Source organism: Homalodisca vitripennis, chromosome 5 (genome assembly GCF_021130785.1).
Source record: "Homalodisca vitripennis isolate AUS2020 chromosome 5, UT_GWSS_2.1, whole genome shotgun sequence".
Classification (NCBI taxonomy): domain Eukaryota; kingdom Metazoa; phylum Arthropoda; class Insecta; order Hemiptera; family Cicadellidae; genus Homalodisca; species Homalodisca vitripennis.
This window is the reverse complement of record NC_060211.1, coordinates 148,348,675-148,375,966: the sequence shown is the minus strand read 5'-3', so window position 1 is coordinate 148,375,966 and position 27,292 is coordinate 148,348,675. Positions and strand designations below refer to the sequence as shown.

The 27,292-nt window shown below is 31.6% G+C and overlaps 1 protein-coding gene across 3 annotated transcripts; it reads right to left on the bottom strand.

Annotated features, from left to right (window-relative positions):
• Positions 1 to 427: 427 nt before the first annotated feature.
• Positions 428 to 9,978, bottom strand: LOC124363014. 3 transcript variants are annotated; one of them, XM_046818073.1, is made up of 6 exons: positions 9,915 to 9,978; positions 6,166 to 6,258; positions 4,236 to 4,299; positions 3,206 to 3,306; positions 2,129 to 2,285; positions 428 to 551 (listed from the first exon to the last, which is right to left on the bottom strand). In XM_046818073.1, exons 2-6 carry the CDS (start codon positions 6,244 to 6,246, stop codon positions 472 to 474), a joined length of 483 nt encoding a protein of 160 aa, XP_046674029.1. In that variant the 5' UTR covers positions 6,247 to 6,258; positions 9,915 to 9,978; the 3' UTR covers positions 428 to 471. The 3 variants fall into 3 exon arrangements, with proteins under 3 accessions (XP_046674029.1, XP_046674027.1, XP_046674028.1); XM_046818071.1 differs by lacking the exon at positions 9,915 to 9,978 and adding an exon at positions 8,057 to 8,178 and having other exon boundaries at positions 6,166 to 6,303; XM_046818072.1 differs by lacking the exon at positions 9,915 to 9,978 and adding an exon at positions 8,057 to 8,178.
• Between the last annotated feature and the right edge of the window lie 17,314 nt (positions 9,979 to 27,292).

The following is a 27,292-nucleotide window of genomic DNA, read 5'->3' as shown; positions in this document are numbered from 1 at the left end:
ACGTATTTCAAACATCAGATAGTCTAATCCTGTATCATTCAAACACAAGTTATCTGTGATGTTTTGATTTGTACTATTTTATCTATAGTACCAAAAGTAAGTCAATTTTAATTAGCTTATTATCAGGAATAGATTAGTTTCAGTAACAAGAACGATAAGAAGCTCATTATTTTCATCTGTTATCTCCAATCATTCATTCAAGTTTTTAATCTTATCTGAACTGTTATATTTTATTAATAAGTGAATAGCAGATGTAATGTAAATTCAAGCTGGAAATGTTTTGAGAAAAGCCAATTAATTATTTTAATTCTTTTAGTTTATAGCTCTTCTTTGAAAACATAACTTCAGAAATCTAGATAATGTATCTATTTAATGAAAACGGCAGTAACGTATTTAAAATACTACTTGATAACATTTTGAGTTTTCAAGAAACAAAGGACTGCCGCTGCCCGATACTTCAGTGGACCAGTGCTATCTTAAGGTAACCCGAACCAGTTTTGGCAGAGTTTGATAGTAGCTGTACACAATGATGAACCCATAAATGTCGTCAACTGAAACAAATATCGTTTTTGTTAATCATAGTGCATAAATTGAATAAAATACACATATATTTAGATTCTACACCAAGTCAGTTCTAAGTACGTAATATTGTTGATTAAATTATTGTATATGAATATCCGCAGCATGTAGAAGATGAGTAACAGAATTATCAGTCTTATCTCCAAATTGACGACCACTGAGATTTATGACGTATTCGGGTATTCCACCCACTTGAAGGTTAGATTTGGTTTAGATTATGGTTACTATGCTCTAAAATTGATTTCCTATTATAACTACTGTTTAAAGGATGAAGTTTAGACAGTAAAGAACTAAATAAACATGATATTTATCAATACACCGAAATAGAAAAATTTGCGAATTAGAAAAAATAGTTGACAACACTATAGCTAAACTTTAATGTCGATTAGTGTCGTTAACAAATCTACACTTATTCACTCAATATACTCGTCTTGTTTTCGCGTATGCTATCGATAACAATCGTTCCTTTTACTTTCATTATACACTTGACATTTATACTCCAATTAATTTTCATTACACTCATGATCAATTTATTCATTACACTCATTACATTAGTCCTCTTTTCATTCATTGAACTGTTTACATTTATACTCCATTTAAACATTACTGTCATCACACTCATTCTTCACTCACTCACTACTCTAATCATATTCAACCTCTTTTCATTCAGTAGGTACATTCATTACAATATTTCATTTACTCATTAGTTTTTTTCAACTCCATCCTCAAACCACTTATTACACTCACCACCCTCATTCCCCAATCATTCATCATATTAATTCTCCACCTATATAATACACTTATCGTATTATCCCTAGCCAATTCTCCTCCCTAGATTCACTGTTTACGCTCATCACACTACCCTTCTTTCACTCATGACGCTCATAACATGTAAACTTTATATCAACATTCATTATTATGATTATCCAACCAACAAAAATATTGATCACCTGAACCAGGCATTCTTCATATGCATCCCCTTTCATTAATTACAATCTTGAGATTTATTATCCATTTACTTATTAATCTCATCAATCTCATCCTCAACAAATCACATTCTTCATTCACATTATCCAACCAATCATTACACAATTCACACTAACCATGGCACTCGTTCACCATATTCATTCACTCATTTCAATCGTCACACTTACCCTCTATTCTTATGTGTCTTCAAATATTAATACAATCGTGTTGGTGTCATAAATTATTTAATGATGATATCATTGAACCAGTTTTCGTACCCCCCCCCCTCACCAATATGTAAAAAACCAATTTAATTTAAAAGCGATAATTTTTTTAGGTAAAACATTTACTGTGGATCACATATCACCGATCTTCCCACTGATTACTAGTAGTGTACAATTTTACTATTATAAGAGGAAAGAATCTCACTTAAAACAAGCTAAGTGCTGAAATCATTAACGTATTAACAACGTTTAATATGTTTGGCAGCATTGATATTGGTCGTAACTGATGGACACTTTTTATTCTTCATTATATTAGTGATTTTCTCATAAAATATCTATAAATTTAATATTATACTTACGTAGAGCAAGAGTGGAGAAAGTGAAAAATGTGTTCTGATTGAAAATGTCATGAACTTCCAACATTAGGCGACTCGTAAAGGAGGACATGAAAACCACTTCTGACACTGCCACAACAACAGTGCTAACTAGCCACGGTAAGAGGAGTTTGGGTATTTCCTGGAACACACAAAGGACCACATTTTTTATGTTTTTATTTCATTAAATAAATTTTATTTGGAGATTTCATTTTAACCATGAACAGAGTGAGACGAGAAAGGCAAATATGTATGTCCAACCAAAATGTTTTCCTTCGAATTTCCATAGAATCTTCCTATTTCAATTAAATTGAGTTCAGATTCGCCTGTAGTTCAACGTAATTTAGTTAACTCTAGCTTTAACTGTTGAAGAAGTACTAAAGAAAATAATCCTTTGTAAGCCATAGAATCTTCCTATTTCAATTAAATTGAGTTCAGATTCTCCTGTAGTTCAACATAATTTAGTTCACTCTAGCTTTAACTGTTGAAGAAGTACTAAAGAAAATAATCCTTTGTAAGCCATAGAATCTTCCTATTTCAATTAAATTGAGTTCAGATTCTCCTGTAGTTCAACGTAATTTAGTTCACTCTAGCTTTAACTGTTGAAGAAATAATAAAGAAAATTATCCATTGTAAGCCTGTTTCAAGAAGGTTTTTATTTTTTAATCAGCCATATGTTGAAAAGACTTCATCGTTGGATGGAAACTTTTGAACAAGTCTTATTCTGACATAACGTTTGTTCCTTGCTTATTCAACTTAGAGATGGTCATCGTCATTGGTAAATGGATGCAAATAAACCGTGAAACTTTGCGATGTACTCTACTATAATGATTTTACCATTCTGAGCTCTTACAAAATATACGATTCTGAGCCCAAAGAACATGTAAGACTAGGATTATATTAGTTTCTGGCGTCATGCAGCCTCTGATAACCGTCCGTAATGTATGATTGGCCTAAAACGTGTTGAACTTTTAAATAACAAGTGAAAGAAAAACATTATATAAGGATTTGAAATTTATAGATTTTTGAAACTTTTGTTATGAAAATCCTGAATACATTTACCTTATACACTCCAAATAGAAGAACCACTGACGTCACCACATGAGTTGCTTGAATTACGAAATCCGCATAGAAATATAACAACACACCTTTGATTTCCTCAGCTGAAACATAATATAGTTAGGTTTACATTACTTCATCTATTGGTTGATACTTTTTATCTTAGCTGAGAAATATCAAGTTACTATTTTTTAACTAAATATGTTATATTAATTTGTTAATGAAATATCTACAAACTTAACCATGATTATATTGACTCTCCTTACATCTCTCTGTAAGAATCTCTGGGAATACCCCATACCATTTTTTTCGTGTTTGTCCTTTTCTGTAAGATCAAGCATTGAATTTTCAATTAGTTAAATTTGGAAAAATTAGTTTTAAAATGCCTACCTACTTGGACAACCGAATCTGCCTCATATTGTTATCGTGATTTTTTATGAATTAAATCAGTAGGAATATTAGTTATTTAAGGTTAATTATTAAACCTGATAAGTGTTAATAACTACGGTAAAAGTGTCGGCATGGTAAAAAATATCTTAGACAAACACTCTAAGACGTATGTTGTTTGTACAGTTTTCGGGCTAGGAGGATAGGTTTGGTTCAATTTTCAAGTAAAAAAAACTTGATAATACCTTCGTTCTAAGTGATACGTTAAATACTAGGATTACGTAAATTATTTAAGATAATATTAATAAACTCAATAATTGCTGATACATTTTAATTCTATAGGAAGCATACGAATGAACAGCAAATTAAACTTAGGGGAAATTATTTTGAACATATCAAGCTTTAAGTCATGAAAACTACATACACTAAATATGTTAGAAAATCTCAAAAGACCAAACAAAATGCAATTTAAGTTGTAGACATGAGATTGTTTTTATAAGATACAATATTGCAATCTAAATTTGACAGAGTAGTTAAAAACATTCCAAGCAGAAAGTAAATACAAATATAAATCCATTGTTTAATGCAGGAAACACTCAAGATAAAAGTGATAAAATTTATATTTTTAATGATGCCTGATACTCACAACTGTTAACGAGTCCCGCGACGATCTCCGTACATATCAAAACAGCGAGAAGAAAACTTCCTACCTGCAACATACACTTTTGTTGCAAAACAGTCGGTTGTAAATGTGTATTTTCTATTTAGCAATTTATAGCAACAGTATTAAAAGAAGTAAATCTTTCATTTTAGATCTGCTTAGTTTTTACAGATTTTCACATTATATTTTGACAAAAAGTTTATATTCGAATTCTAATGAAGATTAAAAATCCTTTTTTGAGAAGAAACGGGTTAATTTTAACCAGCCTTATAAAACATATTCACAAGCTATAATAAAATTAAATTCAAAATCAAACATAATATAATTTGTATTCAGTTTTATTAACCAATAGGACAATTTTTACTCAGATAGCAATTGAAAATAATCAAAAGGATAAATGAAACTAATATCGTTCATTAGTTTAATTGTAACACTGTAACTTATAACATTCACTGACCGAGCGAAAAATTTACGATAAAAGATAACTAACAGAATAATATATAATTAACGCTAATTGACATCATAAACTGAGGACGACTTGTCAGTCATCCGTCATACAGAGCTGCGGACATACGAGTAAAAACCGAAGGAACATTCTTCAGAAACTGCAGCCATCATCCTACCAAACACGAAAAGAACAATCAAGCAGTCTAAACTTTCCCTGCTTTACTTTATCAGAGATAAAATTTGTATGAAGGCACACAATGACACATTAGAAATGGTTTACTGTTCTAGCACCCCTGAGGTTTTAAATTATTCTGTAGCCAACCAAAATAGAAGTGAATATTTTCACACACGTTTTTTTTAAATTCTGGGCACAAGTCCAGTTCAAGCTAAAGCACATCTCAAGATACGGCATCTGGTAATAATGAAACTTTGCATATTGCGAATGTGGGAATATAACATAACCTGACCAATCCTTACCATTGGTCATTTTAACTATACCAGCCGAGATGGAGGTAAGCGTGATTCATATATAACTCTCAAGTGTTTTGGAATCAATATCGAAACCAACGTCACGAGGAGCAGCAATCAAAATATTATCCTCATAAAAACTCAAATCTATAAAAATAGATCATAGAGATCTACGCCAGTAACCATACGTGAAATTCTTGATTTTTCGTTATCCATTCATTTACCACCAAATTCTCCTGTCCCAACTCCGCTGGCTATTTAAAACATATTAATGGCATCTGAAAGGTATGTAAAACTACGCCAACGTCTACCGCAATCGTACGAGATTTCAACATGTGACATTTATACGTTGACATTTGACATTATTATATTGACATTCATAGAACAAAAAAGTAATGGAGTGAAAAGTCGATGTTAAAAGTCGGTGACACGATTTGATTTCAGCGCACTTATTGCCTTGTAAAACCATTCTACCTTATTAGAGCGTTTATTATTTATCTACTGTTATGAAACGTAACTTAATGAACAAAGGCGTAAATCTATCATGTTGTAAGATAACTTGTAAAATATTTCATCTGTAGACGTTAAATTTTTCATGAAACTTAATTTCTACATACACAAGAATGAGTTCTTTGATGGTGCAAGACCAACCGTGGTATTTGGTTGAGCGTAATTGAAGGCTATAACTCAGTAAGCTGATCCAATTTTTCTTTTGTTTGTTGGGAAATATAAACATTTTGTTCTGTTTAATATAAATCTGTCAATGTACCACAGAACATCCCCAGAATGAAATGAGCTATAAGCTTGAAATGTTTGTCTCCAACCTCGACGAAGCTTACTTCTACCTTGTAACATTTTATTCAGGACAAGAAATGTAGAGACTCTCACTAATAACAGTAGTAACACTAGTAGCAGTAGTAACACTAGTAACAGTAGTAACACTAGTAACAGTAGTAACACTAGTAGCAGTAGTAACACTAGTAACAGTAGTAACACTCACCAAACTGATGAAGCCGAAAATCTTGGTTCCCCCGCGTAGAGAAATACACCAGCAGCAATTTTCTGACAGGGGTCCAGTCATCTTTCTTGTCTTCTGTCATTAGGAAGAGGACATGAAAAAACATGACATCGTAATACCCTAAACATTGTAATAAGAATTATTGTAGAACTTTTACTGAATTTTTAATAGTTCGCATTATTGTTAAAATGCTTTTTAATTTTATAACATACTTTATAACCATCGAACCTATATGCTCAAATTTTTATATGTCATAAGATTATAAATTTTGCAGTACTATTAACACCAAAGTGCAACAATTTGTATGAAATCCGAACGGCGCCATAACTATTAAGATTTACTTGTTATTAAGAAGCCATCCTAAATCTCTTAAATCTCGATATTTCTAAAGCAGAGTTCACATTAGTACATAGACACTATATGGGTGCCTTACTTTTAGAAATACCTTACTACTTTATACATGGACTGAGAACGATGGCTGCATAATACACAATGTAATTATAAGATTACTTTACATTGAACTGAATATCGTGTTCTAGGTTATCATGGAATACTTTTTTAACTTCTAAAAATAGCTGTTATGTGCTTATAGCAATTTCATGCTAATTAGTTAAAGTTTTTTTCATACCGAGGATAGTTTAAATTCATATTTTTATATTGAAATGAGCGTGTTAAATATGTTCCTAGCCGTAATATACAAACTACAAACTATTCTACATGTTAATACAATAGGACTGACTAGATTATAGAGCAACACGCCAAACAATACTAATGCCGTATTTGGAAACGCAACCACAAAGAGTGAAATTACTCCACGCTTAATTAATTACAGCTGTGACTTTTAACCAGTTAAAGGCCAACCAGTCCGTATCGCCAACAGATTGGGTCTTACACAGACGTTGGCATACGTTGTTAGTTTCATAGTTAAAAAAATATTGAAACAAGCATGATGAAATAGCCACTAACAATTAGTTGAACCAAATTAGGTTAATGATGTAATTATGAAACTACAATCATCTCTTGAGCTGTATACATATATATATATATATATATATATATATATATATATATATATATATAGGAAAATCTTTTCGATTTCATGAATATATATATATATATATATATATATATATTTTTCTAACTAGCTCTATAATTAAGTTAATTTTCAGGACTATCCAAACAGTTTTTAGAAGCTTATGTAGTAAATAGCAATCATTAACAATAAATAATACACGAACTCGTTAAGAATTTACAATTTTGTAATATTTACATGGTAATGTTCGGTTAATTGATAATAAGTTAGGTAATTAAATTTACTGGACTGACTACAAGTTTTATTTTGAGAGAAGTTGAATTTTTGTATTAATTTGTCTATTAATTACTCATATATGTTAATTTTTAATTGTTAGTTTTCCATATTGTAAAATAGGGTAATAGTTAGAAATGTAACATTTTGATGTGTATACGAATTATACATAAAATTTACTCTCGTATTAGCAATTATATATTATTCATTGGTTTCATTGATAGCAACTATATTTTACTAAATAAATTGAAATAAGATGCAATGAGTCAAAACTTTACTTCATTTTCAGAAGCGTTTTAAAATTAATACTTCCCTTTAACAGTTAGAAATGTTTAATTTAACTTAAAAACCTAAGATGGATTTATAAATCATATAAAAATTAGTACCCTTATCATTTTAGCCTGTGTAAAACTAATAAAACTAAATCTGATATATGTTAAACAATTATCCATAATTTAAAAAAATATTTACATACGTAAGTAAGTAAGCAATGGAAGTAAACTAGTATTTCACAACCAGTCATTTACACAAAAATTACATTGATAGTGTAAAAATAAAATCTGTGACCTTCGAATATCCAGAGCTAACGGCAGGATGACCAACTGCACAATGACATTAGTATTCAGAGAACAGCTGTGAACTCAGCGTCCGCCGTGTACCGCTGCTACAGCGCTACTACTGATGTACCTCGTGAGTGAAACGATTTGTACGAGTGCAATCTGACAGCTGAATATCAATCAGCTGACTTTAGAATCATAGTCCAAAAATAGCAACAGGGAATTGTTTTTATACGCTCCGATGTATACACAATAACTCATGGTATTCCAAGAGCCGAGAATCGATTTGCGATGTATAAACACACAACTCGGTTTTCGTCGAAATTGTAAACTTTCCCCTAGAGGACATCGATGTTCCCTTTTGGACAGAAATCAATTGTTACCCGTGATAGTTTTCATGAACGGATAGTTTTCATTCAATCGAAATGGGAGGTTATTAAAAGAGCTAAACATGTAAAACGGAATTTTTCTCAGATCGTACTTTTTTTAAGTTTAAACCGACCATCCAACACGTTCATGGCTATTAAATCAATGTTAGATAACAATATACAAACCCTTATAGTGGCAATTCAATCTCTTTATCTCACGGTGATATAACTATTATCTCTGTCCCTGACGTTGTCTTCAAAAGAATCAACCTAATAAAAATATCGCCTAGAAAGAATTATTACGCTATAAACTGTTTATTTATGTATGGTTTGTTACACTGGTCAGCTTCTTGATTTTGGTCAGTGACGTCCTAAGTTTGTTATTTATTGTAAGCATGTATGTAAATATTTATTTATTTGTTATTTTAACTCTTTCAATGCCCTCAAATTTTGACCTTCGCCATAACTGGCGTGGCTCACGACCACAGTCTTTCTTAGGAAAATCTTTCGATTTCATGAAAACCAGGTTGTATCCTTACACAATGCACAATGGCTTCTGCCTCATATTCATAAATTGTGACATTGTGATTTTATTTCTAAATAATGTATTTCTAAGTGAATATGGATGAACGATGATTGTAAAGGTTGCATAGTTACAGCTAAGTACTCGTTAGAGTTTAAGATTTAAATTTTCGGAAAGCATATAGCCTAATTACTAAAGCGTGCCACAATTTAAGGTTTTGCCATCAATTTCGTTTAGAATATGTTAATATAAATTACCAACCGTATAAATTACCAAACAAATTTTTGGTCAAAGAGCTTTAAGATACCTTTTTTAAGACGAATAATAGCAGAATTCAGCATTATCTTACAGTTAGCTAAATACAAAAAATGCTGAAGATAAATAAATGCATTTTTTACATTGGAAATATAGCTGGAGGTTTGGGATGTATATATAGTTTTTGGAAATAATTAATTAACTAATAATAATAATGTAGTGTAGTGTGTTCATAAACAATTTTAAATATAATTATACAAAAGAACAGTATAACTTTCATAATTTCAATTATTGTATTCACTTCTCTTAAACATGTCCTCAGTTACAAATGATTAAATTAAATAATTATACTTAATTAACTTTTAAATTTATTCCTAGTCATTAACGAACAACCCTATACCCGAGCCACTAAACACGAATACACACTGTACATTATCCACAGTTCCAAATTCAGTCATTTTTGTTCGGTTCTGATAAGAAAACCCTCAGAACTTCCTACTTTAAATACTTTAAGGTTTTGTGAAGAAATAACAACACTATTAATTATGCTTATTCTGTGTATACATAAACATCTGAAATTGAAAGTGAAAATTATAAATACTTTGAAATAATCTAAATACTTTCAAAACAAATTGGATTTAAATTATCGAACAATTATTTCTACTTAAACAAAGTAGATCATCTACTTCCTTAAACAACGTTAAATGAATAGCTATGCTTACATTCTGTCAATAGGTCCTCTGCAAACTGTACTATCTGCCTGACCGATGCTAACTGAAGCTCAGTTGAACAGGCAGATGATGTCCTCAATTGAGCAGCAGTCCTCAGCAACAATGACCCTCCCAATTGGGCTGAGCCCCTTAGTCACTCAGAACTTGCTAGTTACAGTTTGGACAAATTAAACAGATATGAGAGCAATCGGAATAGCTGCGTGCGGGTCGAAGTTAAAACTATTTGAACTATTCCGTGACTTTAACACGAATATAATGAAATAGATGGGTTTAGATGAAAATTGTTTTTTATTCAGTTAGTTTTAAAGTAGTCATTATATTGGTCGCACTGTGATCAAAACTTGTTGAAGATGAAGAAAGCATTTGATACTTTTAAGAGTTAAAAAAATATCAAATTAGTGGTAGAGGCATCTTAGTATAGACTACATTGGTCAGCAGTAATCAAATGAGGCACGGTGAAATGAACTGTCCGATGAGGTGATTGGTTATTTTTTCCTTATTTTCAAGTGTTGCTAAGCGAGAGTATGTGGATTGATTGTATAAGGCAATTGGCGAAACAGTCCAATAAATCTATAGTTAACATTATAAAGTACTTCAAAGTATTTAAAGTAATTAAATAATATATTTAATGCTAGAATTTTATCAAACGTGCCGATAAATGTAGTTAAAGTAAAAATGTCGATATAATATTTATACCTGTAGATCTTTTTTATTTGTTGAAATATTGTTTATTATGAACAAATAATGTAATTTATACAAATAAAGTTAACTATTTAGGGTTTTAAACAATTTTGTCTTTCTAATTGTATTGAAAATTCAAAATATTTAATTTCAAATAACAAAAGATTAGTAAACAGAGTATATGATGTAGATTAATCATATAACATTTTCAGTAAGTTAATCAACACATGTAATCAACTTATTTTTTTGGAATGACTGTTTTCGTACAAAGCTTGAACATTGTGAATTGCTAGTTTAAGGGTTAGCCTCTGCGTTTGTATGTTACCGTTATGTACCGAACTCGAGGCTTCCCCCTGTCAGTGTTGTACTTTCACTGGTGTGTGACTGACGTGGTATTGGTGCTATCGGTTTCTATACAGTGACGTCATCTGGGTTCATTCTCTCCAGTCTGGACATCATTTGTAACACTTGTTTTTATTTTCAAGTGATTTTATAATGTATTGGGGGTTTTGACACGAATAAGAGGGTAGATTTCAATTCTCTAAACGTATTGTTCTAAAAAATGAAACTAACATATAACGGTGGTAAATATATGAAATTCTATTACTATTTCAATGGATTCTATGTTTTATAAAAAGACACGTCTTCACTGAATAAGAGACTAATATTAAACCACGGATTAGTAACAAATAAATAATAAATAACTTTTCTAATTGCGTATTGATATGCGGTACAATAGATTAGGTTTCCAATCTCTAAAGATAATTAGATTACCAGGACACAATCATACTGGCCACTATGGGGAATAATCTCCACGGTGGAAATAGGTCCCTGTAGCAAGGTTTGATTAACGTTAATATTGATCAGATGGTCACAATATCGCCGGTGAGATTCGTGATTGTCCCGCGACCAGTTTACAATAATCATTAGGAATTAAGGTGGTGCAATTTAACTTGGATTTAGAAGCTAACTTCCTTAAAATTCATAACCATCCCAAAATTTAAAAAAAATTCGATTGCACGTGAATTAAAATTATCTGAACACCACGGTGGAAATAGGTCCCTGTAGCAAGGTTTGATTAACGTTAATATTGATCAGATGATCACAATATCGGCGGCGAGATTCGTGACTGTTCCACGACCTGTTTACAATAATCATTAGGAATTAAGGTGGTACAATCTATTTTGTGTTTAGAAGCTAACTTCCTAAAATCCATAACCATCCCAAAATTAAAAAATGTTTTCCGACTACACGTTAGTTAAAATCATCTGAACATAAAAGATTAACTAACATTTTTTAACCAGGCATAAATACAATTGTAAACATAAACTATTATTTTTAAAGTATATTTCATAATTGTACATTACATCTTCAAGAAGTTATTCTAAAAGCTTTAATTTCGTCATGAAAAACATTTTTACTAGTGAATATTAAATAAAAATTAGTTTATTAAGGTCACAAATAAATAAAATATATACATCTGTCAGGATATATTTATTATTCATGAAAATACTGTACAAATTTAACATTTTTATCCTTTGCATTTTTTATTAGTGCCTCTTTATCTAAACAGTAGCTTTTTATTTATATCTGAATCGCAGTGCTGACCGAGCACTGCATACTTAATAGATTGTTTGCAACTTTCGAGACCAGTGGAACGTAGCCAGTGAGGATTGTCGGAACCAGAGTAGTTTCAAATTCTAACCAGGAATCTTAAGAAAGCCCGTGTAAAATTTCAGTACAGTCGGTTGAATAGTGTACGCGTGAAAGCGCAACAAACAACCTCACATTTGCATTTATAATACTACTTATGATTGAAAAATATAATTTAGTTTATTAATTTATAAATAAAAATGAATGCAACTATGGAGTTTATACTCTTGTTCACATTGTTCAAATTTAACAATTTTATCTACAGCTGCAATAAAAAAATGTTATCTATATTTCCTAGTTTAACACCTGTAATTATAGGAGTTGATTGTAAAATGATCCAATAAATGTTGCTTAATTTTTATTTATTCAGTGAATCCTCAATCTTAAAGACGTATAAATTAAATAATATAAATATATTTTCCAAAAAGATTTTATATTATTTTTCCAATAAATTTATTTATTACACTTAATCAATCCAATCAAATCTGACCGTGATGTAACTAATATTTATGTGGCTGACTGTCAGTTTTAAGTGAGTCCATTATGAATTTTACGCTTTTGATACTAACATGATTGACCTTTGATTTACTTCTTAGGAAGACTTTCTCTATCGGTTGAAACAGAGGTAGTATATTATTTTAGATATTGTCCGAATATAATAGATTATCTACTTGTCATGTATGAAGCTTAGCTCTAGATGCATGCAAAAATCCACTGTATATTTCATTCTCATGTCGCTCTGTGGCAAATAAAAATTAAAACAATTGACAGAAACATCTCATAGAAAAACATTTGTACACCCCAAGGCAAAGAGAGACAGTTTTGCCATCCTACTGAGCAGTAATGTAGAATGCAGACATAAACGTCCAACGTACTCATTCTTGTTTCTGTTGAAATAAGGTTTCATTCCAAATGTTTAGTGTACAGATTAAATAGTCCTCGATTTACCCAGATAGGTACAGGGTCAGCTAACATCCTATAGAGGGGCAGGCCTATCATCAAAAATGACGTTGCCTAATAAGAAGTGATATCACATACAAAAACTCAAATCCATAGCTCAATTCTCATTTGAGATATAAATCGAAAACTATATACTCAAGTAGAAAGCAGACTTACAGATAGAAGACGAATTTTGCCAGATCCTGTAATTTTAGCCATGCAAAATTTAAAACTTGTCAAGTTTATACCTTAACTAACTATATCATCATCATACAACTATATCCTATCTTCCGTTTGAAGCTGTGGAGAAGGGAAACATATAATATAATACAAATGTTAGTAAATACCTGAGCAAACAAACCATAGACATAAGGAAAAGCAAATTAACAAGAGAGCAATTATTTTCTAAGAAATAATAACCTTGAAATTTTATGCAGATTTAACAATTATCTAAATAAAAAAATATTTATTCCAGCCTTTATTCAATTGAATTCAAAAACATACAAATTAAGTTATTGAGTTATGACAAACTAAATCAGCTACGTAGATTCTAGAAAGATTCGCAAATCGAGGAGGGAAGAAGAGCACATGTGCTCTGCTACATGAAACTGCCGGGGTGAAATGTTCCTGAGGGACGATTTGTTGTGGGGGAAGGAATGCTAAGTGATGATCTCACTGCAGACTCTCGATCCAGACATCGTAAATGTCACGTCATATTGTCACTAGTCGAGAAGTAAATTCATATCTTCGATTTTATTATTAACTTCTTATTTATTTGTGGGACATACCCTGGAGAACGTTAGCAGGATGATATTACGCTTACAGGTTGAAATCATTTTTTACAGATAATTAAACAAAACATCTACAAAGAAGAGTGAATATATTTAGAAATTGTTGTTGTGGCCACATATCACACAAAACAGCATATGCACTTAAAAATGCTTTTTTTACATTTAAAGGAACATTTATTTTTGTGAATAAAACAAATTCCGATCAGCATGAATACATTTTAATCAAAAAGTCATATCTTATTTTCTCTAGCCAAAAAGTAAATTTGTATCTATAATTTAGCAACTTCTGATTTTCTGATTGCAAGTGAAACTCTCTCAAACACTTTAAGCAACAATATCACGTGTACTTGTTTAAATATTGTAAAATGATACATTAGTTTTTGCCTGAGTAATGGCTTTGGTTTTACAGTTACAATTGAATATGACTCTAAGCTAACAAATTCATATTCCTTTCTTAAGCACCCAGCTGTGGTGACGCGATCTTGAGTTTTACCACACAACAACAATGTTAAACTCCATACACTTTTCGCCCTTAGTTTTGGTCGAATGAATATGAGATATGTCTTATTTGATATATGCGATCAATTCAAACCCATCGCCTTTTTTTGTTTTTATAAAAGTTATACTTTGTGAATATTTAAACGGAGAAACACAAACAAGTTGTTCGGAATATCCAATACAGATATCTAAAAATCTAAAACTCGTTTGAATGTGTATTTAATATATCTTCAAGGTGATATATTTCCCATAATAATATAATGAAATAGTTTGGGGCCTAAAAATGTTTTATTGATTGATTTTTACTTATTTCCAAAATTTACAGTAATTAAAATACATAAAAAATATCTAACAAGACAATTAAATAAATAATTAATATTCAATAATTTTTATAAATCTAGTTATTATTATTATATATATTTATAAACTTGATAAAAAGTGGCTGAAGCATAATTTTGGAGAAGTGGTGACACCAGAAAACAATTCTAATAGTAACTCTCACTAAAATGCTAAAACACGATTCGCGATAGAGAGATGCAAACTACTATTGCTTATATACAGTGGAAGTATATCTTCTAAGATAAAATACATCTAACCTTAATTTACATGTGGTACAGCCAAATGACACCAGCAACCCTAATTAAGAAATGGAGGAAATATAAATTAAGTTTTTGTTTATTTGGTCGTAATTTTCAACTTGGATAAAGATAAAAACGTAAAAAACCATTTTAAATAATTGGCTTAAAACAAGCTTTACAATTATACGACCAATGTGTGAAAAATATATGATTTGACCATACATGTACATTTATACTTTTTGAGATTCTAACCCATGACACTCCACTTCATGAACACACTGAAAATTGAAACCAAAACATTACTAATATTGTCAGATATCCGATAGCTTATTTAGTGGATTTACAATTTATTGGTGATTCTAGCTCATACCATTCTCCTTATATAAATAGTGGACGGATAGTCTAAAAACACTATGTATATATAAATAGATAATGTAGTATATATCATAAATACGTTCATGAACCCTTTTGATAATTTTTTTGTCTAACTGCATACAAAATATTTTCAACAATTTTCCTTAGTTACCTTAATTTTAAAAGCTTCTTTTGTGATATATATGATACTCGGGACACCTTTCTAGGGAATATAAGTGAACTTTTGACTCACTATTACAATTTTGTACATTTCCATAAAATGGGATTTTGGGGGGGGGGGGCGGCTCAAAACGTTAAAAATCTAAAGACTAAATTGTGGAGGGTAATTGAAGGCAAGTAAGTTAGACAAATTTGTTATCGTAACTTTTTGGAAAATTGTCCTATTGAAAGTGTTTAAGAAGAAGAATTAATTGAATGTAAAACATTTTAATGTCAAATTTTATTTATACATCACTTGTATGACATATGTTATTAAACTTGTACACTCTAGAAGAGTATTTTAATTAAACTTATTGTTATCCAGTACATTTGTCATGATTTCCTTAAATATTTGATCAAATAGTTTAACCGTAACTTTAAATATTAATCCACTGGCCACTAATCTTAAATCATTTGTAAGGAACATCTAAGTTAGTTCCTTTACAATATGGGAGATCAACCTAGACTCGGAATTCCATATATAGGGCGTTAAGAAAATTTTGCGCCTTTAATGTTCTCCAATTCATGTTTATAGAAATCAAATCGCATAAATAAAAAAATAAATTTAAAAGATAACAATTACATTATAAGAAATAATAAAAACTCGAAATTGTCTGCAGGAGAACTATTTCCTAAATGAAAAACAAACATCTTCCACCCTTTATTCAATTTAATTAAAAAAATACAAAATTTAATTTTTAAATTATGAAAAGCTAATTAAATACGTATATTCTGGGGGTAAAAAAAGTCGGGGAAAGGAGAAGATCACATGTGCTTTGATACATAATGCTGCCGGGGTGAAATATTCCTGAGGGACGATTTGTTGTAGTGGAAGGAATGCTAAGTGATGATCTCACTGCAGACTCTCGATCTCTGGATCGTAAATGTCATCGTAAATGTCACTAGTTGTCGAGAAAGATTAAATGCGTATCTTCAATTTCTGTTATTAACTTCTGATTTATTTGATGGAAACACCCTCGAGAACTTTAGCCAGACAATATTACGCTTACATGCTGAAATAATTTTTTACAGATATTTAAACAAAATGTACAAAAGGAGTAAATATATTTCGAAATTGTTGTTGTGGTTACATGTCACACAAAACATTAGATGCAGATAAAACTATTTTGTGGATTCTTATTGAAAAGCATAGATTTATTTTTGTGGATAAAACACGTTTGAACAACAGCAGAACAAATTTGAATAGAAAAAGTCACGTCTTATTTTCTCTAGCCAAAAAGAAAATTTGTATCTAAAATTTTGCGACATCTTATTTATGTAAGGGAAACTTTCTCAAAAAGCTTTAAGCAAACAATATCACGTATACTAGTTTAAATATTGTTAAATTATACATTAGTTTTTGCCTGAATAAAGGCTGTAACTGGTTTACAGTTACAATTGAATATGACTATAAGCTACCAAAAGTCATATTCCTTTCTTAAGCAACCGGCTACCGTGACGCGATCTTGAGTTATACCACACACAAAAAAATGTTAAAATTCATATACTTTTCGCCCTTAGTTTTGGTCGTATGAATATGAAAGATGTCTTCTTTTAAATATGCGATTAATTCGACACAACGCCTTTTTTGTTTTTAATAAAAGTTATACCTTTTTGAATATTTAAACGGAGAAACGTAAACAAGTTTGCAATTTGTTCGGAATAGCCAATACATATATCTAAAAACCTAAAACTCGTTTGAATACGTATTAGAATGTATCTTCAAGGTGATATAGTTCCCAAAATCATATAATAAAATTAGTTTGGGGTCTAACATTTTTGTTATTTCTTGATTTCATTTATTTCCAACATTTTCATACGAAGTAATGAAAATACATAAAAAATATCTATCAAGGAAACTAAATAATTAATTAATCATAACTAATTATCAATATAATTCTTATTATTATCTTACTATAATTATTAGTTAAATAATTATCTTTAACGGTTCTTATAGAGCAGTTAGACTGATATTTTGTTACCTGTCTGTACAGGCGGCTTTTAGAAGCTTCACTGATTACTACACCAACGAACCTTTGATGTATATATTAACAAGTCAACTCGTAAATTAAGTAATTAGTTCTGTTCATTGAATATTACAGAAACTAATCAAAAATATGCAAACATGGCAGTGTCTAAATAACCAACCCCCTCCCCCTCCTCAAATCGCCGACGGACCAGGGTGTAATCACTGATATCAAGGGCTACATTAATGGTTGCAAATTGTCCGATTTACTGGCCTGGTGATTTGCATACAACCCAGGGCCACTGTGGCAACCATTACACCTCAATATGTCTGCAGGCCACCACTACCGGGTTTTTAATCAAGCGAAGTTGATGATTGTGGCTTTTATAATTATTGAAGACAAATTTTAAACTATTTTATTTTGTTTGTATGTAGTATTACATATTCATACTTAGGACTTATTTATAAACCTTTACGTAAGTGCGGGAAGGCATCGTCTCCTTATATTGATAGAGTAAAGTTGACTAGCAAATTTATCAAAATACTAAATTTAAAACCAAGGTTGGTTGGAGTTTGAATATTAAGGTAGTAAAAAGTTCACTGCAACATTGTATAGAGCCAATGTATCCAAAGCAATATTTATATGCCCTACGTTAGGTTTATTTAAAGTTTGTTTTTTAATATGATAGGATTGTGAAAGCAACAGTATTTTTGAAGATTTTCCATTGCTCAGATTTACACAAAATTAACTAACTTAATGTTTAATTGACTCGAACTAAACTGACTACTTGACGATTTTGTCCATTGTTCTTATTATTAAACAGTTTAAGGTGGCGACTGTTTATAACTGTATAAAGTTTTTATGTACGTGATGATAAAAAAAGTAAAGTAAAAGTAAAGAATGTCTTATTTTACCAGGCGAAGTTAGGGCTAAGAAGCCCTCTCTAACACTTAACCTGGGGACCAACGGCTTAAAGGTGACTTCCGAACCACCACCAATGACCGGGCAGGCGGGCCGCTTGCAAGGACAGGATCGCTCAGCGGTCACCTGTCCAAGCAGCAGCCACGCTCGGCGTTGCTTGATCTGGTTATCTTGCGATAACCGCCGTACCCACTACACTGCGCCATTGGCAATGGCATTGATGATACAGTATATGTTGAATATAAACAATACTGTAGAAACAGTTAAAACTATCTATACACATACACACTTTCGAAATCTTGTGAAATTTGCAATCTTTTGTATGTTTAGATATGAAATAATTGTATTTATACCCACAGTTATAGTTTAGTATGAGATTTCCGGGGGGTTGCAACTAGGATTTTAGGTTGTGGAATACCCCTACGGAATGAGGAATCCAGGCCTCTCCCCAAAAGAATATAAAAACAATACATCTTAAGACATATTTTAGAATAAAAAAAATATAAAACTTAAAAACAAAAATAAAAAATATATGTTGAAAAATATTTAGGGAGGGGTCGTGCTCCTATGTACTAACTGAATTCTTCACTTATTTGGAAAATTTTTTTTGCTTATAAGCTTGTTGATATCTATACTTACCTATGTTTATAAGCTTCTAGGAATGTTTCTATACAGTAGCCATTAACACTAAGTCTCGAGATGTACAATTTGTTATTCCTCTTGTTGATAAATAACTGAATAACGGAACAAAGAGCAATTTTGCTAAAAATATGTAATTTTAGACTAGGCTTTTATCTTTTAAAAAGTATCCATTATTCTCTTTGTCTAAAAATTTCTTATTTTGATTATAATGTTGAACAAGAAACATATGACAAGAGAAGTTGCCATTACGCATAGTACAATATTCCATAATGATGTTGATTTTTAGTTACTTTTACACAGGAAATGCCAAATGATCGATCGGAGTCGGAGTCGACACCGGTTCCGCCCCATTTCCCAGCAGTCTCACGTCATTAGCTGGGCTCAGATTCCTGAGGAGATTGCAGCCTTGATTGAAAACTCCTGGAGCTAAAAACCGGAAGCTAAATCCCGCAGGAGACGACTTAGTATGTCTTATAAAAAATAAATACAATAATAATAAAATAATTGTAAGCCATGAAATTTATTTTTTGTCATGTAACCTATATTTAATAAAGGTAGACACGCAAATAAAACAAACTATCTCTCTCTGCAGTACAGTATTGGAATATAACTAAAAGAGTATGTATTAAATCTCGTAAGTGTTTGAAGGTATTTATGACCTAATAAAGCCATAATAAACTATAAGGATTCAATAAAATCTCTTCATATTTTTACAAAAACAAGACAGATTTCCCAGTTAAGCTTTCAGGATTGGTGAATTCTCCACTATATTTGTTTCAGACCCCAACTGAATGCAATGAAATCGTCTGGTCATTCATAATATAGTTTTTTAAGGTGTAAGGGAGGTGAGTTAATGGAATTAAACCTAAACAACATATGTTTTTAGTATTTTATCTGACATCACAGAAATGGGTGGTCTAACAGGTCTTGGACGTATTTTACTCAATTTTTCAATTCTTTTTACATAAAATCCAATAAATGTAGTAACTATCTTTACGCCATAAAAACCCAAGTTTCGCTTTATTTCCGTCCTTTCCTAGAAAATCGGGCGAAACCTTCCGTTAACCGTAGTTCGCTAACAAAGGGTTACCGGATATGTTTATATGAACTTTTTTCATTATTTCGATAAGAGGAAACCACCTGAGAAGCTTGTCGCGTTACTCGTGGGTCTAGCTAACTCTTTAATATTGAAGTTTAAATTTATAAAATATGCTTTAATAAAAATTTTTGCTAAAGTAACTATTTATTTTTATTATTTAAGCCTTATTAAATACGGCGTACGTTAACGTATATTGTTAACTCTATTGGGTGATATGATTCTATCTACACCTTTTAAAAACTTAAAGCGACATTTTTTTAAACAAGACCGCTTTTATATACTAATGTAGTGTACTTACGAAAATAGGAATCACTTGTAACTACAAGCTATGAGATGGATGGTGACAGTTTTCATAGATTTTGTGTGATAAAATTCTATTCAATAAATAGAACGATTTTATTAATCATACACTGTTCCGAACTTATAGCAAGATATGTTTGATTTATTTGGCCAGTTTTGAAACAAAGGCAAAAAAGATTTATAACTCAAACATATTTTACTTTATCCATTTTTCCAACGGTTTACAGTTTTGTTAAAATAAGTGTAATTTTTCAATATTAGGTTTTTACATAAATTTAATTTAATATATGAAGTGTGATATAAATAACTCTTGATGATGAGTATGATTTAAAAACCATTAAGATCGGGACATTCAGATTGTATTTTCTCATTTTCATAATTTTCATTTTTTGAAAACATTGTCACATTAAAAGTGATTATACAGTGTTTAAAGTATAAAACTCTGCTCCTGTAATCCGCGTGTTTCTTTTTAATATTTACCTTGCTTAAAAATAAAAGTAGATAATTACAGATATTCTTAAAAATTTGTTATCGTAGAAAGAAAAAGTTTGGTTACATTATCGCGTTATCATGTTCTGGAAATAATGAGTGTTATATATAGTTATATATTTCCATGCCTCCTTTGAACGCCCCCCCCCCCCCGTTCAATAGTCTTTTTAGCCCTCTAGCTGCTCTTGACTACTAGCTATTAACTTGTTGTACAGGTTTGATTTATTTCAGAAAATCCCAACTATTTTGAGTTCAACAATAATCGGAATATTTTATACGTTTGTAATTTCTTAATCCAACCAGACAAGAAACCCTAATTTTTAATAATCAGATAACCGAGTCAAGCAAAGTCTAGCATACATGCTCCTCGGATAATTCACCCGCTGAGTGATCGATCCTTCCCTTGCTAGAAGCCCAGAACTGAAACATTGGTGATTCAACAAGTTACCTTTAAGCCGTTACTTGCCAGGTTAAGTGTTAGAGAGATCTTCTTTACCCACACCTACATTTGGCTGTTAAAACTCTTTTAACTTTTATTTATCAAGGAAAAGCTTCTAAAATATGTCTTCAATTCGTGCATTTCACCAGAAAGTATAAAGACTTTCGCAGCTCAATGTAAGTTAAGTAGTTTTTAGACTATCGCATCGTTTACAAACCTACGATTTTGGTTCCTAATAATCCATTTCCTCCAAAATTCCTTCGTATTTATTAAGTTTTAATTTGTCTAAGAGACATTTACTCTATTTATTTCAACCAGAATGAAATCGAACGAATAACCTAAAATAAATAATCGTTCGTTAATATGTTCGAATGCTGCATTAAAAAATAAAGAAAGTGGCATAATAACACATTTCATCTTAGCTGTTTTAAACATTCAGATTCAATGACAGTAGTACTATGGACGATGTTTTTTATAAGCACAAATCATTTTGTAAAAACTTACACAGGCATACATTTAGCCATGTAATTATATCAATCTTCTAGCTTTCAGGATTCTATGAACAGAGTAGACCAGTTACGTTATGTAAGTAATATTCAGATTTATCAACAGTATAAATTATAAACAATGGCTTATGAGTTGCAGGGATTTAACCTCATAAAACTATATACTGAGCTAGAACTGATCAATATTGTTATTCAGTTCATAACTTCATAGTAATCAGTTTTAAAAAAGTGTGCAAGCCTTATTTAGAAGGTAATTAACTTACTGCTAAAACACTATCATATTCTGTGCCGCGGGGAACAATAGCTACTATGTAAATGGGTCCCTACAGCAAGTCTTGATTAGTATTGATGTTGATCACAATAATGCAAAGTTCTAATTACTTTCAAGCACATATCAATCCCTCAAATGTATTAGCAATTGCAATATTTTAAATAGTTTAGACGTAGACGTGTCGAGTGTTAAACTAACGTTTGTACAATTTTTAGCATTATGTAGCATAAATTATGGGATTATGTAGTTTATTCATGTATATGATCTTTGAAACTGGAGTTTGTTTTTGCTATAGGGGGTCATCTTCTGTGGAATTATCTAGAAATTGTTTTAAAGCTCACACTAAAACATCCTCTCGTAATCACACTTGCTGATTACGAAAGGATGTTGATATGTATTTTTAAACGTAAGCACAACTGTATGGAATTTAGGATTAATCTTTAATATAAATATTTTGTTGTTTCAGATATTGGAGACAAAATATTCTAACCAATGTACTAAATATTGTAAAAGTAATTGTCAATCAAGCACATATAAAGCCCTCAAATTTTTAGCAATTATCTTTTTATATAGTATAGACGTAGATGTCTCCACTGTTAAACTAACGTTTGTACAATTTTCAGTCAACCACGAGTGTATTAACCTTGAGCAGGACTGAGGCTGTCTGCTAGCTTATACATATATTCTAATGATTGTGATCAGTTAATAATCTTGATTTACTAATTGGCTGAGCGGTAGCGCATATTCAGGAGACAGACCAGATTTTCCTTCTCTTTGTCCGAATGAATTCGGAACCAGAGAGGGGGAGACCTCTTAAGGTCTGGAACCCCCCGGAAATTATCAATTTTTACTTTTTTCAGTAAAAGATTGTTATTATTTAAATAATTCAGTATTACTGACATGTACTGCTGAATGGTTTTTCTCAACAAAGATACGGGTCACGAACTTTTTAAGGAACAAAACGGGGTCTTAATCTTTGTCCACTAAGAGAAAATGTCAGTTGTCTGCACACCCAACATTTTTTCGTGGCAACGTGCTTTTGCCTAAGGATTTAAATTTTGCATGGATCTTTATATCTATATAGGCAATATCAAGTTCTGTGATACCGCCTAATCGTCCACGCGATTTTGATAGGCGTAACGAAGCCCAAGTTTCTAATGGATATTTTGCTACAAGCTTCAAATTTTATAAATTTGCTATCACAAAGAGCCCTAGCACTATTCCTCTTTTTTTCGTCTGTCTTTTAATGTCTGTTCTTCGCAGTATATCCCGAGAACTAAGTGTGCCATGGAGTTGGATGATAGTGCATGTCCTTATAAGAGTGTGGGAGTCAGCTGAACATTAGCGAAACGCAACTGTCTGCAGAATATTTCAATAACTGTTTGAATAAAAAGCTTTTGCATTAAACCTCGAGTCTACATAAGATTGAGTTTGGTGATTTTGGATTGCGTTCAGTTTGAGGGAGCGTCAGCTACGCCTACGGTTCAGGGGTATACGTTGAGGACGAATTTTGTACTTTTTGGAACTTTTGCACGCACCTTCTTCAATCCTAATTTATAAATCACAACTCATTTGGTGAAGTTTATTGTTCCTTAATGATATTTGGCTGCACGTTAGCACGTGCTGCACGTTAAGACAGCCTAATTATACGTAGGATGTCTTAAGAATGATTTCTTATGCAGATTTTAAATGTTATATGAATCTTAATTTCTGCATGACCAAGATTGAGTTTGATGATGGTGCATTCCATGCCTCTCCATGGAATTTTGATGAGCATCAATGATGTCTATCAAGAGCAGAACAGGCAAAATTTCTCTAGGAACAGGTCAAATTTCTCATCTCTCTGTCAGCAATAGACTTGAATATTCTATGCAGCGTTAGCAGTCTCTTTCGTAAAGCGTAATCTGAGGTACCCCAGTATTGTAAATAACTTGCTATGTCCGTAAGTCGGTGTTGTTGGGCTACATTGATTTTATTGTGAAAGCCACCACCTCAGTTTTAACAATCGGGTAGACTAATTCTTGTAATTTTCAAATGTGTTTTTGTTTAAAAAGCCCTTTAAGTTATCATAATATTTGATTTTTACGGTATATTTTTAAACTATGCTTAACACGTTGACTGCCGCATAAGCCTTACGGTACAGAAATAATTGACAGTAGTTCTTTTCAACGTGTATTCTTTTACGTGACGTGTCTTTTAATAATAAATAATGAATTAATTCTGAGGGAAATACAATTATTATGCACGAAACCTGCAGGTTTCATACGAATCTGGATCTTTTAAAAACAGAAATGTGAAATAATAATTTGCGTATATTGGGGAATATGAAGGCAAGTCCCTAAATTAGCTATTAAATATAATACCTTTTATTGACGAGATAGACCTATCATTTATAAGACTAACACTGACGTTGGAAGTATGGTAGAATTTGCGTATTAATGAGACTGAATGAATGCAAAAACCGTGTATCTGAATGTATATTGTGCTATATATGACACAATTATTTTAATATAAATTCCTATACTTTGCTATACATGTCAACATGTTTTTGCAATAAACCATATTATTTTGACTATATTGGTTATTTCTATTGATCCACTACGATCGTATTTCACCAAAGACGGTAACTGTACGATAAAAAAATTGAAGTTTTTAAACTAATCTGCGATAATAAAAAGTTATCCATCATACTAATAAACCAATTTATTAAATGTCTTTTTTAAGAAAATTATAGGCCAGTTACTTCAAAAAATACAGAAAATCTTAGAAAGGATAATAGCATTCGGACATTTGTTATTGGTGTAGGTCACAACATGTAACGAATATAACGATGGAAAATGTCCGAAATCCTATTCTAATCTTATTCTTCTTTCAAAATTTCCATTGTCAATAGCAAACTTAAACATAGAAGTAAATGTTTCCTTCGTGTTATTATGGTATTGATTATACTAAAGGAAATATTGCATCAGATCAAAACCGTTTACCTAATGATGCAACACAACAATGAGTGAGGGGAATCTGACCGGCCGGAAGTGAGGGATCTGCAAGGAAGGATAGCGGTACCGGATGCAGTCCATTACGTCTTGTCAATACCAGAGATTAATCTTTTGTAGATGTGTGAAATATGATGCGTTATATTAACCGGTGACTGTCATGCATCAATAACAGGTTCAGAGGGGGTTGGGGATTGTTCTAAATTTATTGTAGTTTCAGTTGTTTTAGTAATTTTAGTTTTCTCCGGCGCTACAATTACTTAATGTTAGATCATTGATAAGGGTATTACATAGATGCTATGCACATGGAATTGTCCTTGTAAATACATTTAACCTAAAATAAACCGAACCAATGGAATTTTCGTGATTGAAAAGGATGTATAATTTCACAACATTAAGTTTTAAAAGTTCTGTTATGTGTAATATAGGTTAAAAAAAAACGGTGGAAAAGCCAGATTTCAATATTAGCTCTACTAATAATGTAGCGTATATTTTTAACTCTTCTCGATCTATCCTTCGGTCGAATTCGATTTATTCCTTATACAAACGTAAGGGAATATTTATGTTAAGAAAGAGAGATTCTGTGTGTTATTGCACCTTACTATTGCACCTTACTTACGAAAGCAGAAATCACTTTAGAATTCTGAGTGATAACATTCTGACTCGATAATCATTACGGGCTTACAGATTAAACATTCATTTGATTTATGTATTTCTATGCTTCTTTTGATTCCCTCCTTCAATAGTCTTTTTTTTTGCTGCTCTCTACCCATGACTAGTAGCTATTGTTATATGGGCTTGATTTATTTTACAGAAAATCAGTCTTTTTAAGTTAAACCATAATCGGAATATTTTATAAGTTTGTATTTTCTTAATCTAATAAGATAATAATGCATATGTTTTTTTTATTTAGTTATTCTTTTGCCAATGGCACTGTCTAGTGGTTATAGTCAGATAGCCAAGTCAAGCAAAGCCGAGCGTAGATGCTCCTGGAATGCGTGACCGCTGAGCGATCCTTGGATTGGACCATTTCGGTGATTCAAAAAGTCTCCTTTAAGCCGTTAGTTCACAGGTTCTTTTATTAAATAAAGCTTCTTCGCCCTAAACTTGGCTGTTCAAATAATAAATCCTTTAACTTTTAATAATAATTCTAAAACTTATAAAATATGTATTAAATTAGTCCATTTTACAGGAAAGTATGACTTGCATTCCTTAATGCAGTAAATACGATTTTAAGCCCTTGCTTCATTTTAAAACCTACGATTTTGGTTTCGATTTTCCTTTCCTCTAAAAAGCCTTCATGTTTATTAAGTTTCCATTTTCTACAAGATATTTACTATGCCCATTACATCCAAAATAAAAACGAACGAATAGTTAATTTTAGTTATTAACCTAAAATAAACCGACTCGATGGAATATTCGTGTTTGATTCTCTAGTCTTCTAAGAATGTGGCCGGTTAATATAAAACAGACAGTACTTGACGTCAGTATAGGAAACGTCACTAGCACCACCGTGAGACTCTGGGGGAGTAAGAACACATGTGGCCCATAACAACATTACTCTCGCCTCACATGACGAGGTGAAGTGCTCCGCTGGGGTGATTTTCCGTAGGGGAGGATGGTAAGTGATAATCACGGCAATATGAGCTACCATTCTCGGGTACACATTATGTTCCACCCACAGTTCACACGATACCTGATATCCTGAGGATATATCTGTAACATTAGAGAGACAGAGGTGAAGTGCTCTTCTGGGGTGATTTTCTGTAGGGGAGGATGGTAAGTGATAATCACGGAATACGAGCTACAATTCTCGGGTTCACATTATGTTCCACCCACAGTTCACACGATACATGATATCCTCAGGATATATCTGTAACATTAGAGAGACAGAGGTGAAGTGAACTTCTGGGGTGATTTTCTGTAGGGGAGAATTATGGTAAGTGATTAATCACGACAATACGAGCTACCATATCTCGGGTTCACATTATGTCCCACCCACAGTTCACACGATACATGATATCCTGAG